The sequence below is a fragment of the Leucopleurus acutus genome (assembly GCF_964270905.1).
Source record: "Leucopleurus acutus genome assembly, chromosome: 6".
NCBI classification, from domain to species: domain Eukaryota; kingdom Metazoa; phylum Chordata; class Mammalia; order Artiodactyla; family Delphinidae; genus Leucopleurus; species Leucopleurus acutus.
The window spans coordinates 37,374,503-37,393,436 of record NC_139149.1 but is presented as its reverse complement, the minus strand read 5'-3'; the positions used below and the strand labels follow the sequence as shown (position 1 = coordinate 37,393,436).

The 18,934-nt window shown below is 35.5% G+C and overlaps 1 protein-coding gene across 1 annotated transcript in view; it reads right to left on the bottom strand.

Moving 5' to 3' along the window:
* MBD5 (methyl-CpG binding domain protein 5) overlaps positions 1-18,934 on the bottom strand; it is a 141,689-nt gene that overhangs the window by 24,819 nt on the left and 97,936 nt on the right. The window contains exons 6-8 of the mRNA XM_082840661.1: positions 16,625-18,760; positions 3,376-4,401; positions 1,549-1,757 (exon numbers count right to left, since the gene is read on the bottom strand). Coding sequence (XP_082696787.1) covers positions 1,549-1,757; positions 3,376-4,401; positions 16,625-18,760 — 3,371 coding nt within the window. The remainder of the gene's footprint in view (positions 1-1,548; positions 1,758-3,375; positions 4,402-16,624; positions 18,761-18,934) is intronic.

Genomic DNA, 18,934 nt, shown 5'->3' with positions numbered 1-18,934 from the left:
AACATTTTCTCATTGTCAGAAAAGAGAAAAGCTTTCATCACTTCCCCACCCAAATCTGTACTTTTGCATGCCACTCTGATGCCATTTCTTTCTCAGAAGTAATCAATGTTCTAGTGCATCCTTGCAGACTTGTTTTTAATACCTTAAGGTGTGTAGGTGTATATCTAGTCTCCCTTCTTTCTTCCATTCCTTCCTTTCTTCCTGCCTTCTTTCTTTCTTTCACATAAATGGTATTGTATTTTAGTATTGTTCTATAATACTACAGTATTGGAGCTCTGTAATCTTGTGGATCTTCTATATCAGATTATATAAATCTACCTAATCTTGTAAACTACTAGACAGATGGATATAGCATAACATATTTTACTATTTCCCGCCTGATGGCTGCTTAAGTGGTTTCTAATTTTTGACGCCACAAATCAAGTTGTAATGAACATTCTAGACTGTGCCCTTTTGTCACATTTGAAGATTTCTCTAAAATAGATACATAAAAGTTGACCTTCTGGGTCAAAGGAGGTGTGTGTATATATGTATATGTGTATATATACATATTTTATATGTATATAAATATATATATGTATATATTTTATATATACATATTATATATATATATAATATATATATATATTTTTTTACCCTCCAAAAGGACTATATCAGCATACAATCAGATAAACATATATCTGAAAGAATCCATTTTCCCATGCCTCTGTCAGCAAGGGATATCATCAATCTGATGAACATAGTAATGTTGTAATTTATATAACTCTGATTATTCTTTTCATGTTTATTACTAATTATTATTTAATTTTCTCTGAATTGTCTGTTCATTTCTATTGCTCATTTTTCAAATCAATTATCTTTTTTCTTCCTAATTTGTAGGGGCTTTAAAAATATTATGAATGGGAATTATTTGCTATTATTATGCAAGTATTTTCTGCCAGGTTGCCACCTGTCTTGAACTTTGTTTAGAATACCTTTGGTCATACAGATTTTAAAGTTTTATGTATTCAATTCTGTTACCTCTTTTCTTTTTGACTTCTTGGTTTTGTGTCTTGCTGAAAGAGGCTTCTCTACCCCAAGATTATTTTAAAATCTTCTATATTTTTTTCATGTATTTATTTAGTGTTACTCTTTCCATCCAGCTCCTTAATCTACCATGAATTTATTCAGTTTGTAGAACTAAAAGAAGACCATGTGGCCGAAGCCGGGGAGAGAGTGGTGAGAGCTGGGGCTGGAGAGTGAGGCAGGGTAAGCATGTTAAGGATGTGGATTTTAATCATGGGAGCGATGGGAAACCACAAAAGGGTTTAACAGGGTAACATGATCAGTTTTTACTAACAGCTCCAAAAGGACCAGTGATATGCTTTAGACAAAATAAAATGCTTCACACAAAAACCTGGAATGTTTAACAATATTCATTATTGAGAAATAATAGTAAGTAAAGGTGAAAAGGTACATAACTACCTTCTTTCGTCTCTTCCCCCCCAATTAAGTAAAACAAATAGTAAATATTGTTTTCTACTAAAGTAACCCAGGGAAGGAGAGTACCTGAAAGTTCTGAAACAGACAAGCCATGGGGTTATTGTTAGCTGGGCAAGGAATTGTGGACTGTCCTTGAAAAGCCTGGAGATTCTGGTACCCCTGAAGAATCTGCTGCTGTTGCTGAGTTGGAGGAAACATCTGATTGTTGTTTAACAGCGACTGTAGATGAGTCAGTTGATGGTTATTCAAAGTACTGTTTATTGAGGACATGTCACCTATAGTTTGAAAAACATAAAATATAAGTCAATGTGATTCTTTGGAGGTCCTATGCCTATCTTTGTTGAGGATTCCTAAAACAAAAACTAAAAACTAGACTTACATGGTAATTCTTTTTCTCCTCAAAGTCTTACTAAGTGGTAAGGAAAGAGTAGTTTTATTATTTAATTTCATCTTTCACAATTAGTGTTTTGATTTTGTATCATGGAGAGACAAGTTAAGTCTTTGGTCTATCCACTAGCCAATCCTTATATATTGATTTTCAGTGTTATAGAATTCCTTGAAACCATTTTTGTTAGAGCAACTACAATTAAAAGTTAAAATTAGTCCTAACTGCTTTAGCAAGCATAAGTATTTGACAAGATAGTTAAAACAAGTGGGTCTGATCAGGCCTGTTTACAAAATTTAGTTCTCAAGCCACAGTCATCAATAAATACCATCAAATAAAATCAGATTTGGTCTAGAAATATGTATTTTGTTTTGTTTTAATGTGTATTTTTTTATACAAAATATGTATTTTGTATTTTGGTTACCTAAAACTAAAATTGTAAAGAAAGCTAATAATACAAAAGGATTCATTGTCACAGTCACTAAAAATAAATATTATATAATCAGATAGGATTAGTTAATAACTACATTTATATTCAAAATTCAAAATTAACTTGTTTTGAAATTACACTGAAATTATTTTGAGGATAACGTCACAGAAATTGCCCTATAGCTTGAAATCTGTAAATCTGTAATGCTTTGTAGGTTACTTAACTACATTGATTTGACCGCCAAATAGAACTAATTAAATTTTTTTGTAAAGGTGTCCATGAAATCTGGAAACATATTTTTTTAAGATACTGAAGATACCCTTGACAATATCATGTATATTTGCCTATGTTTCCAGACTTTATGGACATCATCTCTATACTTTATATTACAATTACTCACATCAAACAGCTGAACATACTTGACATTATTTTCTAAATTTTTTGAGATAAGACAATCTACATAAAGGATTTTGTTTTTAAGCCACAAAGTTCTAAAGAATAATACTGTTTGAGAAAACCTAGCAGTAGCTATTGGGGTCTTCTGTTTCCTTGAACTTGGGCAAACTTTAACTTTGAATGTTATTATGCCTTGCTTCTTATTTTGCTGGATAAGCATTTAGTTTTGTTTATTTAGGGATCACATGGAAAAACACTTCCTCAAACCGTTTTCATCCACAGTGCAGCTGCTCATACTAACCCTGTGATGCCACACCAACTAAAATTCAAATAAATGTTATTTTTAAGGTGCACCTGTGCTTTAAGTATTTGAAAAATAAGACTCTACTTGGCTTAAGAGAATGATGGGTAGGTTAGGTTTAGGTGGCATCAGAATTAGAAGAGAAAGCAGATTAAAATGATACTTAGTATTGCTAGAATAGGGGGAAAAGGAAGAAGGCATTTTCATGTTTGTATAACTATGGTTGTGTGTGGGTGTTATTATATTTAGTTCCTTAAGCAAGCTGTGACATAACAAAAACATTTTTAAAAATAGTGTGACAAAATGGAGTTTTTTTAAAAAGGAGAAAATGAATTAGAAAAACGTTTCTTTTGTAAAAATTTGTGAAAAAATTTAACTTACCAAGCAGACCTGTCCCCAGTAGAGGGTTAAGTAGCTGTGGCACCACAGAGTTACTGTTCAGTTTAGCTGGACCAGGTGTATTCCCAGCATTATTAGATATATTCAGCAATGTTTCTGCCATTGACACCACTGCTGTCCCACCAAGTGTTGAGACAGTCAGTGCTGCCACTGCTGATGATGTAGTGGTTGTGGTAGTGGTTGCCTGGGAAGAAGTTGCTATGGAAACCTCTGGATGATTAGCGGTGTTGGCCGATGCCGAGTTCAGGACACCTCCCAACAGCTGGGGATTCAAGGCCATTAATCCTGAGGCCCCAGTGACAGCTGGGAGGAACAGGGGGTTAAAAGTAGTGTCACTGCCTGCAAAGCTTGGTAAAGGGTTCCCCAGGGGGCTGGTTAAAAGGGTCTCAGCTCGGCTGTTCTCTGACTGATTGCTTGGCAAATGGTCTGGTGGGGCTGTCATCTGTGTTAATGAGGGTAAAGGGGTATTTTGCTGTTGCAAAAGATCTGAGATGGTCAGATTGAAAGATGGCAGGGGAAGCATGGCAGCTGCGTGGGCTTGGTTCTGAAGCAGGGCTGCTAAGAGTTGAAAGTGAACAGGCTGCAATACCTGCCCATCCATGTCACTGGAGAGAAAAGCTAAAGCAGCGTTTACATTCGGGTTGAGAAAACCTAAAGGGTGGAGGTTGATCTCAGACTTGCCTTCTCCTGCTGAAGGCTGGAGGATATTTAATAGATTCTGGTTTAGGAGATGCTGTTGATTCACTGGCAAAGAGATAGGTAGAGAACTGAGGAGGCTGGGGTTCAAGGGGTGTGGAAGATGGTTGTTTGAAGTGCTGTTGGATGGAAAATGAAGTGCGTGCTCCTGGCCAACAAAAGGAAAATCACTCCCAATGGGCAGCTGACTCTGCAGTGGGTTTCCGGCTGCGGTGGTGACTATGACGCCGTCTTGAAGGACAGATGTTGTCTTTGTGATGGCAGGGTGGTTGGTGCCAGCTATGGCTATGGAGGATGATGGTCCTGAACCGCCTAAAAGAAAGGGAAAAAAACCCACTTATTAATTATGGATGTTAAGGAAGACAGCTCTATAAAAATACATCAAGATACATTTCAAATAATATGTTACATGCCCTCTGTAGATTCTAGCCAGATAAACTGTAATTAGAGATGATTTGACATGTTAATGAAACTAGTTTGACTTCATACTTCTTGACTTACTTTGAACATGAATATATTGAAGAAGCTTAGTACTTGCAGCAATACCTGTTTCTAACTATCAAATATTTTGTCTTTCACAACCAGACAAGGTGAAAATGGAGGAAGTTGTGCTGTAGTCCATTCAATTGGGTAGATAAAAGTAACAATGCTTCATTTTTCAAAATATATTTTTACATTTAAAAAAAAGTTTTTGTTCTATATTTATAATACCAGTACTTTCTTTTAGTGGTAAAACCCCCCCCACATAGAATATGCATGAGAATACAAAACAGAAAATAAAAAGTACCTATGTAGATAACTATTAATATTTTAGTGTATAGTTTTCTGGGCTTTTCCCACCTATATGTATATACATATGCAGACATATATATACATGTTACATATATTTTTTAACAAGAATGGAATCATATTGTTTTGCAGCTTTTTTTCATTTATCAATATATTGTGAATATCCTTTCATGTTAACTATAGATCCATTTTACTAGTATCATGGATGGATATACATAATTGATTCAATCCATTGTTGTGGATATTTCGATTGTTTACAATCTTTTACTATTTCAAGCAACACTAAGATAAACATTCTTATTAACTCATCTTTGCCAATATGCTCAATTATTTTCTAAGGGAAAATGCTTAAAAGTGGAATTCCAGGGACAAAGCGTTTACATATTTTTAAAGCTCTGGATAGACATTGTCAGACTGCCTCCAGTGAAGCTGATCAATATATATTCAATTTATATTTCTATAAACAATGTAGGCAGCACTCATTTTTCTCACCAACACTGTGTTTTATCATTATTTTTAAATCTTTGTCATTCTAATAGCATAAAGATACTTTATACTCATGATTCCTTAAATCAGACCAGTCTTCACCCAAATAGCATTTTTTTTTTTTTTCCAAATAGCATTCTTAACCTTGAAAGTCTTATGTATGCTAAAGATGTATATATTAAAGTATACTAAAGTAATGCATATTAAATTCAGGGAACTTAATAATAAAATTTCAGTTGTGTATTATGATTGTTTTAGTTGTTATCAATCCAAGCTACACAAAATAATTACCTAGAGAACTCAAAAACAAACAAACCAATGTCTGGACCCTATCCAAGACCAGCTGAAAACTCATCTCTTGGGGTACAGCCTGGGCAGTAGTATTCTTTGAAATCACCCCTGGTGATCCAGATGCACAAGGGGTGGGGTGGGGAGGGTGAGAATCACATTCTGCTGAAGGAACCTACAATCATTTTTTTGAAAAATGTCTTACCCTAAAGAAATGCATTGTTTCATTTAATACATGCATTTGGCAAATATTATAAGCACATACACTTAATTTATTAAAATATTAAACATGTATATGTTATTATGAACAATACCAGTGTTACTGAAAATCTAAAATAATTCAAACACTTTACTGCTGTGCTACATGTCATCATAACAAACTTTATATTTGACCACCTTACCATTGAGGCCTTGTTCAAATACACAGAAATGATTCCATAGTTGTAATAGTAGTACAAATATAACTATATATTATTCTTGTTTCCTCCTAACAGACTACCACAATAACTTTTCCTTTCTGACATAAAAACTCCATACTAATATTTTAAACCATGTAGCATATGGATTGATCATATTTATTGATCCAATAAAGTTTGGCATTTATACTTTGAGTTTTTCATCATTATATATAACACACAAATGGACATCTTCCTGCATATGAAACTTTCCTACCTTTGAATTTTTTCTAAGGAAACTCATTGGCATGATTGTTGTGAGACTCAAAAATAGGTAAGTGAAAGGCTTGCAATGTGTAAAAGTATACAAATAAAAGGAGTTACCATTGTCATCATTATTATTGACATTAGTAGCTGCAGTTAGTTGTGATGACATGGTAATAGTAGTAAGTATAAATCAGCATATCCAACATATATATCTGTATAGCACGACTTTGCAATTTTTCCTAGCTGTTGTGGTCTTTTTTTTTTTTTTTTTTAAGCTCTGTTTCATTTAAAGGAGACAAAATGCTGAAGTAGGCATATGGTATACAATTCTTTAAATATTAATTCAGATTTGTAATAAAACAATCAACACCTTATACATTTCATTGCTTCTTAAATCTTTCTGCTATTTCCGTTAAATAGGTATGTGCCTTATTTGCGTTTGGAATCCATCTTTTTAAACAAGCTAATAAAAACTCTTATTTACTAGTAATCACTATCTATGGCTTTTTCCCCTATCTGTTAAATAATAATGGCATATTTAAATGTACAGATCACCCATTCCTTTAATCACAGTCAGAGTACATTTTCAAAATACTCTAGTGTGTATATGACAAGGCTTTGTAGATGAAGGATTTCTGTAGAGGTTATTATTCTTTTATCTTTATTTTGTAAGAGAGAAACATCCATATTGAGGATTCATGAAAGTAGTCATTTGGGGACATTATTCTAAAAATTCTCCATCTAAATATTCTTGAGGAATGACAATAAAGAAAATATAGCTACTCTGGGTATATTTTTGCATTACAAACAAGAAGCGGGTGAATACCACAAGCTTCTTAAGGCTAATATGCGGATCAGGCATATTTTTTATTTTCTCTAATTTTCAACACACCAATTCAACAATCAAGTACACTCTACTGAACAAAAGGGTAGAAATGGTGATACAAACAAATAAACAACAACAACACAACACCCTGCCCTTTCTTTAAGGAACTCAGAGTTTAGGCAATGTGATAAACACACAGATCTCTCTGGCTCTCTCAAATATACATTTTTTGAGAGCTTATTACAAACCAGGAAATTTTAAAGCTCTTTTCACGTATCTAGTATAGCTACAAGGCAATATGCCAGGAACAATAGCAGGTATATAACAAGGGGACAATTGTAAAACTGAAGGTGTCAGGAAAAACTAAGCAAGTGGTAACATTTGATCTGGGATTTGAGAGTGGAAAAGGAGATAGAAAAGACTTCTAAGTAGAAGCAAAGTAATTTTTTAAAAAGGCAAGGAGATAATAAAGTGTATGGAGGGTAATAGAGTCCTATGTATCCTCAGAACAAAGAAATATGACTGAAAATATTGTATGCTGCTTTCCTACACACCCAAGCCCTCCCACCCATGGTTAAACCTGCTGCCTTAGATAAGCAGTGAAGAAATTTAAAATCATCTTTCTAAACCATTAAAGGCAAGGATCACTTATTTCCCTCCGTATTTACAAGACCTAAGAGTCTCTGACACGTGGTTGGCATTCAAAAAGTGTTGGTTGAATCAATCTATTAAGATCGTAAAACTTGCATTCAACTTCTAGGAATCAGATCACTTGATGCTGTGTGTGTGTGGCAAGTGTGTATGTGGAGGAGAGAATACCACCCATTTGTGGAGAAAAGTGAAAACTGACTCTGTAGGGTATGATTGGTCCAATGCCAGGAGATAAGGGATGCTGGAAAGGAGATGGCTGAAAGATGTCAAGTTACTTTAGAAGACTCCCAAGTGTGCTGGGGAGTTAAAATAATCTTATGGAGGAAGATGTCCATCCCAAAGTACTCTGAATTCTTAAAGTCAACTCATTAATCCTTGGGGTCATTGAAAGAAGATCCTGAATTTTTATAGCAGGAGGGAAATTGGAAATTGCTTATTTCTGAAGGACTTAATCTTGAACAGGCATTCTCTGGTGAACTTACTTCATAGTTCTGCATAAAAACCTGTGGTCTGTTGAAGCATGTAGGGAAAAAGTGTTCTTAAAGCTGAGTTTTCTTTTGGCAGCTAAGATGTTTTGAGCTTAATCTAATGAGGGAGAGAGTTTTTTTAAAAGAGTTTTTAAAATAGCAAACTATTCACTAAACATTTAGCAGTTAAATAACTAAAAGGCAGCTGGGAGCCTCGAACAAGTTAGTAAGTTGGAGAAGTCCTTTAATTAGAAAAAATTATTATTTCACACCAGCCAGCAGCACCATGAACTGGCATAACTTCTTTTTCTCATTGTTTCTGTTACTTTTAAAGAAGTAGGAAATAAGACTGGAAAGCCATCCAAATAAACTTTCCTGGTGTGAGATCACATGCCTAGACACCCAATCAGACACTGAGATAGTCCAGTACAATTAGGAAACAACAGTGGTAGCTTTTTCCAGTGGGGTAGATTTCCAGATATAAACAGTATTCTTTGCACACACATATAATTTATGATGTGTGTGTGTGTGTCTGTATATGTGTGTGTATACAGAAATAGCATCAGTAATTTTTTAAAGGATGTTTTCCTATTACTAACAATTTCATTCTTGAGGTGTTTTATTTGCCTCATTTTTTAAACACTGCTTTTCAAAACAAAGGTAATGTCTACTTCTTTAGAGTTATTTCTCTTCTTCGTCACCAATATTCTTTGAGAAGAGTCATTGTTCATATCATGCTAAACTCTCTCTTGGTTAGTCCTTAAGTATTAATAATATTGTTGTACATGTCTTTGTATGTGTACAAGAGAGGGCATAAAGCTCGTTCCAAATGGACCAATAGGTGCTTTTAAAATGTCATTTTACCAGTTTGATCTATAGCTTCAATTTTGAATAAATACTACTTAATGCTAGAAAACTTCTTCTTAATTGATATGCCCAAATACTGGTTTTTATCCATAAATTCAAGAACCTAAGAAATACATCATACGGAACATACTCCTTCACTATTTGACCTTTATCATTTGCTTTGGCAAGTGTACTTTAATTGCAAACAGGGTCAATGATAATCCTTAATAAAAACGAATGCTTCTAGAGACAAGAGAAAATATCATGCCCTAGTGAGTCTAATAAATATAATTCACTTTTCAATCCCATGGAAATAGTAAAATTTTCTCTTCTATATTTAAAGGATTTAAAGAATTGAAAGATAACTTTTATGAGGTCTAGATCTTCCAACAAGATATTATTTTCCCAAGCCTTAGTAATGACAAGGTAATATGTATTTACAAAAATATACCAAACTCTATCTTTGTGTTTTGGATCCTGTTGTAAATTCCTAGCATTCCTTTACCAGAAGTAGGCAGGAAGCCCTAGGGACTAGTGTCTATTTGTTCTCCATAAGGAAGGGAGGGAGGGACCCAAAACCAACACAACTTAGGAGAAAAGGAAGAGGGGAAAGGGATCAGTGGCAGTATCTGAGGAAATACTCTCCACCCTCAACAGGGCCAACCTCTTAGGGAAGAGGAAAGAACAGTGGAAGGACTGTAGCTTGAATCTTGGAATATGAGGTCTGAGTGATTATGACCGTGTTGAGGAGGCGAGGCCAGTCTTCAGGTGGTAATGGGGTCAGACCAAAAAAAGGGTGTTTCACTACTGATCACTTGTGCTTCCTTTATTAATACATAGAATTACCCTGAAAACTGTTGAAATGAAAAAAATTGCTTGAGATTTTTCACTGTTTCTCAAGTAACAAAGATTTTTGGGTTTTTTTTTACAAATGCTTTTTATCACATTTTTCTTAATATTTATTGTAAAGAAGCAAATGCTGAGAGAAGAGGTTAAGTCTCTTGCTTGGTAGGATTTCTGTTCTCTCAAAATGCTAGAATAACTGTTAAAATGCTCCATCCATCAATATACCAACTGGAAGTTTATCTCATTTTGTTTAATGAGCAGAGCAAGTAGAGATTCTAGATTATGAATAGTTAACTTTGTATCCTTCCATTGTGACTATTTTATTTTCAGTGTTAAACAGTGCAGAGCACATACTAGGTATTCAATAAATATTTGCTGAGTTAATTACCTCATGAATATTCTAAGACAGTGCTTAGACCTATTTAAGACTGTAAAATCGATTTAGTATGCCCCCAAACCAGTATATTTTGATAAATGAAATAGAAAAGAAAAAAAAAAGAGTACATTGCATAACTGGGATATTATTTTGTGGAAACTGTTTCTGTTAACTTATACATGTGAGTGCTGGGTCATGTTCTGCTGGTGGGTGATGAAATCATTTCAGTAGATCATGACTGTCATAAAAAAAAGAAATAGAATAAGATAGGATAAGATAGAATGGGATCTAAAATGTCAGAGTGCATCACACAGAGTGTTTTTTTCAGGAAACTTTTGTTGTACATTCAAAACATATCTCTAGTTAAATGGAATGCAAGTTAATTTCTTGCCGTGGTTAAAAGTAAAAATAAGTTTGAAAAACACTGCTTTAGGATCAGGCCTCTCAGTTGCTCAACTCCGTGGGGGATGGTCTATGGAGTTTTGTTCCAGGAAGCATGTTTATCAGACTCTAAAGTGAGAGGTATCCCTGTGGAGTCGTGCAGCACAGGAGTTCCGCTCTGGGGCATTTGTGATAAATACTACTCTTTCTTATACCCGCACCCATGGGTCTTGGATAGATATTTAGAATTTCCCTGGACTAGCTCCTACCCCAGGAGTATCTCAGCAACTCCTTCAGACTTCTGTTTGTCTAGTTCCATTCCTAATCTGTAAAAAGGTGAGTTGTTACTTTGACTTTGCAAGAAGTATAATTCTTAGAAAATAATTTTTACTCTACTCTTTGCTTTGTTAGCATTAATGTTGTTTGATATAAGTTCCTTGAAGGTAGGAAGTTTATGATTTGATTTATTTAGTACTCCATGCACGTGGAAATGAAATTTATTTTGATGACACTAGGAAAATGTTTAAGAATTACTTTTAATGAGTCAAGTCTTTGTAGAGTTGACATTACTGCCTAGAATTTAGGTACTTTTAGAAGCTGCTTCAATGTTCTTAGACCACTTGATTTTAGTAAATAATAGCTTAGGCATCCCCTTGAGAATTGAAGGATTTCTAGTGATTTTAGAAGTGAGCTTAGTGTGTTGCAATAGAATAAAATTCCCCCAATTTGCACACTGGGACAATTTATTTCTTGAAAGGTACAAAATAGATCATTGAATCAGTAAACATATCACACCACTCTGAGTTGTTATCACCTTTGATTACATAGACTCAGTGTCTAAATTCGAACATATTTTAACTCCTCTTTTTGTACACAAGGAAACATTAAACCTGGAATATGTAAACAAAGCAAGTGGTGTAACCCTGATATTAGGAAACCTTCTTAAACAGCAAGACACTGCCTGTTGTAAAAATAACTTACAGCAAAGAAGAAATGGCTCATTTTGCAAAAATTTAACTAAAAGAATAGACATAGATTTTTATCACATAATCAAGATTTTAATATAGTTTTGGTATTTGGTTAAAAAACAAGAGCAGAGGGCAAGTTTCAACCTAGAAGCCTATGCATCAATCAGGTGAGGTATAAAATCTAGGCATTTAAAAACTTGGGTGGAAATACTTTCAATAGCAATTATTATTAATTCAGTCACAACCTTAAAGGAGTCTCTGCCTTTTTTCATTCTACATAAGTCTATAAAAGACTAGAGGCTTCTTTCCACACAAACGTCCCATATCCTGAGACAGCTAACATAGAACAATCCATCCTGGAGTATTTTTATCCCATAATCTTTTTACAACTATAACCTCAAATGAAGGAAATGACAATTTCCCTTTATTTTCTTTACTGGCATGCTCTGAGAATAAATACATACATAGAACAAAAAACCAAGCTTGCACTTTGCAATATTTTATCCAAAGCATTCTTTTGTGATCTCTTATTTTCTTCTACCTACCATATTAGTGGCTGCACTGAGTTTCAATCAAATGTATTTTGTGCTGAAAAAAAACCACTTTCTTTTCCAGAGTTAAAAAAAAAAAATATATATATATATATAAATATTCATGAGCAAATATTTATTCATAGGTTTATTTATATTCTTGTTAGTCAATGTATATCTTTAAGAGTTAAGGCAAATAAATGATTGAATTGTTTTCTCTTTTGGTACAAACTCATACTCTGCCCTTTCACAGGACTACATTTTCATGTGTTTTAGAAGAGTTGATTAAATGTTTTTTATTAGAAAAGAAATGAGAATATAAAAGGCATTTTAAAGTGAAAAAGTTATATTTAATGACTTTATCATATTGGAGGGAGGTAAGGTTCAGTTATTAAGTTGGTTAGCAGAATAATCTAAATCTTTTTGCTTCTTTGAAAATTGTGAAAACCCACAGGGCCATGGAAGGATGGGTTGTCATGTGGACACTGACAGGGCTGGGTCCTCTGCAGAGGCCCAGGTTACTGGCATGTGTGTTTTTGTTCTATGGTAAACAGGCGGGCAGCAGTCAGAGGCCCAAAGAGGCATGGACTTGATGAAATTTGTCAGTCAGGGGTACTGGATTTTGAATTCCTCCCTAAACCAAAACACCACAGGACACGTGCTGGAACCACTTAAGTGTTGAAACTTATCTCACTTCATAAACTGAAAGTTGCTTTAAATGTACACGAGTGATGGATTTCAGAACATACCTGCATTCAGCAGTTTGAGTGTTTGGACTGAGAATCAGGAACTGATTGGGGTTTGGTTGCCAGATCCACCAGAGCTTTGCTTTACAACTTGAGGAATGTCACCAAGTATCCTACTGGTCATTTTCTAAATCTGTTACATGGAAATATTAAACTTCACTTGTAATTTCATGTCCAAAAAGCTAATAGAAACCTGTAAACTTTACAATGCAAAGTGTTTAGAGAGCTTTAGTGGAAAGGCAATTTCAAAACACCAAATAGAATTAATAAAACCTTGTATATTCTTAAGTTTTAGAAATGTTTTCTAAGCATTTCATACCTTTAATCTGATTTTTTTTTTTTTTTACTACTTTGCCTCTGATTCTCATATATGAGTTTTAATACATTTAAAATATGGACTGGTATTCACATATAGGCCTAAAAAATGAATATTTGGGCTGTTTATGATAGAAAAACTTTCTTTAAAAGAAGTTTTTGAAAACAAATAGCCAATCGAATTAAACGTTTTCAGAGTGATTTCTGGTCTTAAATAAGGTCTTAATGTAACATTTTTGAGCTGCTGCTTAGGAGAGTGGGGAAAAAAGGCACTGGATTGAGCAGGAGGTCACTTGAGTTCTGTTCATGCTCCATTACCACAGGAAGAGTTGGGCCACGTTACCTGTGGGTCTCTTTCACCCTCACTGTGCTATCACACCTGGAATGGCAGGGCTAGCGTCTGCAGAGCTGCCTTCTTCAAAGGCCTATTGACACATCACCCACTAGGAAACCCATTTTTATCTGAGTGAGGTGATACAAATTCATTCAAATAAAGGTTACCAAATGTGATTCACAAATGAGGGGTAGTTCTTTTGATACTGTGGACATTTCATCTGCATTGGCACAAACATCCTAATTATTGTACACTAGGATATTAGAGTCCAAATAGAGAAGGCAAAATTACTGACTTTTGTCTAAAAGTGCATCAAAAGTTTGCAAACGTAGTTCCTAACATGCATTGGTATGCTTTGATTCACTGTCTGTTGGGTATTTTTAAAGATTTGAAAGTGAAAACAGTATTTTTCACAACTAGATGTTTCGAATGAAGAACTTATGCAGCTGGGAAGAAAATGGATTTTAGAATCAGATGAACCTGAGTTCAAATCCTAATTCAATTATGTATGACCTTGGACAGTTATTCAAGTTCTCTGAGGCCCAATGTACTCATCTGTAAAATGAGGACAAGAATACCTTATACTTTGGAAAACTGCACAAATTAGAAATAATATAGGCAAATCACCTGGCACATCCTAGGTACTCAATGACAGCTAAAAGCAACATTTTAAGAATAAAATGTGGTTTTCTTCTAATGTCTTACTAGTATGCTAGGAATACTCAGCAAAACTTAAAGGGATAGTTGTAACTGTCATCAGCTGTCTCACTCTGAAAGCCTAGCTTTGGTGTTTATTTGATGGATGAATAAATGTCAGTGAAAATAAACATTCAGGCTAAGCAGTTATAATAACAGTACATTCAGTTGACACAGTTCACTGTGTATCTAAAAGAAACATGATATTAGAGACCTCTTTAATATTCAGCTCATCAAAAGAATTATATTAATTAGTAAATCTACCCATTTTTATTACCAGCTGCACATCAGAGCTCTGTACATTAAGCAGTATTTAATTTTATTAGGTTACTACTTTAAAAAGTTCTTATTGACCTAGATTTTTATCAGGGATATGCTTTCTGTTAGCTTACACATGATTGGTCACATCCATATCATTACTAGACATTTATTCTCATCCCTTTTAGCTATTTATGTGCTAACACTTTACTTATATTAGTAAATTTTCAACATGTGTGTTTTGACACTCCCAGCACTGGCAATCCAGATCTGATGTTTTACAGAGATGCACGGAACAAGAAAATACATGTCTAAGACTATATAAAATAAGTCAAAACTTGACAATCAGAAGAAACAAGAATATAAATAAATGTTGGTCTTTTCCATTATAGATAAATTAAAATACATCATTAATAAAATACGTACACTTTGCAGTATGAACTTAGACCTGAAACAAAGTAAGTTGAGGTAAGGGGTATCAAAATTGAAAGATATAACACAATGAGACTAACAATGCCTCATCTAAATGATTGAAGGTATGCTTAATAAATATAGTGTATTTTTAAATAGTTACTGATTTTATGTAACCTTAATCTGATAAATGCACAAGATTAAATTTTCATTTGTTTGGGATTATCTAAAAAGGAATATGAGTCATTGAAAAGCTGGAAGCCCCTTCAGAATAAGAATCCTGTTAAACACGTAAAAAATAGTTGCATGAGATTCCTTAGACTAAGAATATCAAGAAGGCACTAATCATTTCAATCATCATCTTCACCTTATATTCTTTTTAACAGAAGAGGTCAATGAACAGTTCTTCATTAAATACTGACATCGAAACATAACACATAACACAAGTTGCGGAGAATGGCAGGTAAAAGTAGTGACACCAGGAAGGAAAACACTTGATTTTACTATCAGCAACGAAGACATGTAGGTCATAATGCCTTTCCAGCATGGTGGTATAACACAGTCTATAATATATCTACACAATAGATTATTAAAAGCCTCAGCAGTTTTCCCACTTCCAGTAGCAATCTGGTTTTAAAAGCCCACTGTTTTCATAGCTGAATAATATTGTCTCTATATTCATCTTTTATTTCCTCCCTGTCATTTCCCACCAATCTCTCCAATCGTCATTGTTGGGTTTTGGGTATTCTTTCTATTATTCTTATGGTCAAATTTTCTGATGTCTCAATGAATTTATCTCTATAGTGCTTCTTTACGTTTTTTGGTAACAATTTCTGAGGACTCTACTGAAATAAAATATAGTTCTTTCTAATGTGTCTACTTTTAAATAAATTTGTCTCCTTCATTAATAGCGGATAAAGAGATACCATAATGTCAATGGTAAAAACAATGGTTTAGTTCTCCAAGAAAACTGTAAAATAATTTCAAGATCAAAAATTCTGGAAATCAGGTTTTCAAGCCTTTTTTATTGGAAAACTTCAATTATTACCTTTTTAAAAAAGGGAGTAGCCAATATCCATTTATGAATTTTTTCAAACAAATAATAATAAAGAATAGCAAACTAGGATAAGAAAACACATTAGAAGACAGCTTTCTACTTCATACAACTTCTAGTTACCTTTTCCTATCCATTCACCTATTTCTGGTCAGCAGCAAGAACAAAAAATCCATGTATTTCTGCCTTTTTTGGGGGGTTTTCCAAATGAGCTTCATTTACCTGAATACAAACAAGAGCTAGGGGAAACAGCTTTTATATTGGCATAGACCAAGTACATGTCTCATGAACCAGGAAATCCTGCCTTCTATAGCTTCTTTTGTAGTTTCGAGTCCAATGGTTATAGAACCAACTGAAAGTCGAACAAAATTCAAAATGACACATGTTGACACATAACGGAAACACATGGAATCCTCTTGGCTGTTATTTTTTCTGAGACAAATCCCTAGCATTCTGTAAATAAAATTATAAATACTAAAGAAATGATGAGAATTTCACAATGGGGAAAGGATCATTTCTTATCATAATAAATATTTTGGTATAAATTTTAAAAAAACGTATAAAAGTTTAGTACCTTTGGGTACTTTTTTCTAATAAAACCATACCTGCTTCAGAACTTGTTTGATTATAGCTGCTAACAATGCTGTTTGGTATCACTGGAGTGGAGGACGTTGAAATTCTTGACTGAGGTGGATTGGGATGTAATGAATTTCCTAAGGCCATGCCCGACTGACTGAGCATCCCACAGTTCCCGCTAGCCTGAATCTGATTTATTAAACCTGCAAGATGGTGGTTTGGGACTGGACTGTTACTGTGAACAAAGTTAGTGTTTGCATTGTGGCAGTGCACGGCTTCCCCTCTTAAAGGTACGTCCTGTGTCAGTGGATTCTGAAGACCACTGGAGTTCACACTGGGGTCTGTAAAATGCAGCTGGTTAGCAGAGCAAGGCAAAGCAGTATTTGAGCGCCCACAACCCGGGCTACTATTGCTACTCAAGTGAGAGCTTTGACAACTCATAGACTGTAGTAACTGAGACATTGAACTGATGGGAAACGACCCCTGACCCTGCTTCCTTAGCAAGTCGGGTCCAGGTTTAGGAACTGCAGAACTATCCATTTGAGACTGTCTGAGCAAACTCAACACTGTGGTAGGTGGCTGTTTTCTTTTCCGCAGTGAGTCCTTTTGCTGAGACATCAGCTTATCTCTTAGTGCTGCTCGACCACTTTGCCCTTCACCTGTTGGGAGAAGCATGTTGGCAGCAGGAGGGAACATGGTGTTTAAAGTGCTATGTCCTTCAGTGTTGCCACTGCCAGCAACAGCTCCAGAATTGCTACTGCTGCTACTGTTGTTACCAGCAAGTTTGTTTTGATTTGCTAGCTGTGCTTTGGCTGCTGCTGAGAGTAAACTACTTGCTGGAAAGGAGGCAGCATTGTGCTGGTTCAAGATCTGATTTAAAGGCATTCCCAGCAAACCAGGCTGACTCTTTACAGAACTGCTTCCGGCAGATGCAGTAGGAAAAGCTGCACTGCTTGGGGTATTTAGTACATTACTCATTCCAGCAATTAATGGGTTAGGGATATCCTTGTACTGATGATGTCCATCGGACTTGGTAGAAGGGCTTGATGGCATTGATGGCCTTGGGGACCCTATTGTTGACCTTGGTGACCTGGGTGGAACCTTAATACCACTACAAGTGGCCTGGGGTCCTAGAGGTGGCATCATGAAATTTCCGTGATCTGATGATGTGGAAGATGAGCGTGATCTTTGGGGCGATGCCTCAATCCTTCCAATTCCAGTCCCCATCATGTGCACTGGGGATGTCACTGGAGAAGGGGACAGGGAGGTTGAAGCTGAATGCTGAACTCTTTGTACATGACTCCCATGATTCATGTGGCCAGGTTTTACGGTTGGCAAAGGGAGATTACTTGGCAAAGGAACAACAGCAGGAGGCATGCTTACATTCATCACAGGTACCTGAGAGTGGACATTTGAATGGAAACTAGTTGGATTAATGATAACAGGGTTCTGATTCACTGGTTTACTAGGAATAGGGTCAAGAATGCCAAGTGGATCTTTCTCAGATGTTAATGGCTTTTTCTGAAGAGCACAAGAAGGTGGAGGAGGGGGAGGTGGGCCTTGGGGTAGTTTGTGATGGAACATTGCTCGTGGTATTTCCATATTAGTTGAAAAATTACACATTGGTTTTTTCATTACTGGACTCTTTGTAGTCAAGGTTGGGGAAAGAGGTATATTAGTCCTTCCAGCCATTGCACAGGATGACTGTCCAGGAGAACCGTGTAGCATTACTGAAGGGGGAGAAAGAGGAGTCCTATTCAGGTGAATAGGACTAGAATTGGGAGCTCCATGAAAACCAGGATTATTTCTTGTGAAAACATCAGGGCTTCCAAGTGGGTCAGTCCTTGGAGAGACTGAGCCATCTCCATATATCTGGGAACCTGACGACGCTGGGCTGGGCAGGCCTCCATGGCTGCCACGGAATGGAGATTTCTGTCCGTGTTCACTGCTGCCCAATCTCTGCCGGGGGTAGACAGGGTGGAGTTCTTGTTGCTGGCTTCCAGGCAGTTCTTGTACATATAGCCTTCCCATGGCATTTGATGATCCAATCATTAATTTGAAAGGATTCTTACATTCAGGCATTACAGAATTTGTAATTCCTTCATGAGACTTATTTCTTACAGATCTTGGAGTTGCTGCCCGTGAAGGTACTACTGGAGTTGCATCTGATGTGAAAGAGAAAAAAAAAAAAATCTGTTAGTAGTCTCAGTTCTTTTGTGTTAGGATGGAGGGAGGGAAGGAAATGGGGAAGGGAGGGCATCTGAAAAAAGAAATCTGCAAACAGAAGCTGTGACTCTTTGCAATTAAAAGAAAAGTTCTGTACTCTACAGTAAATTTTG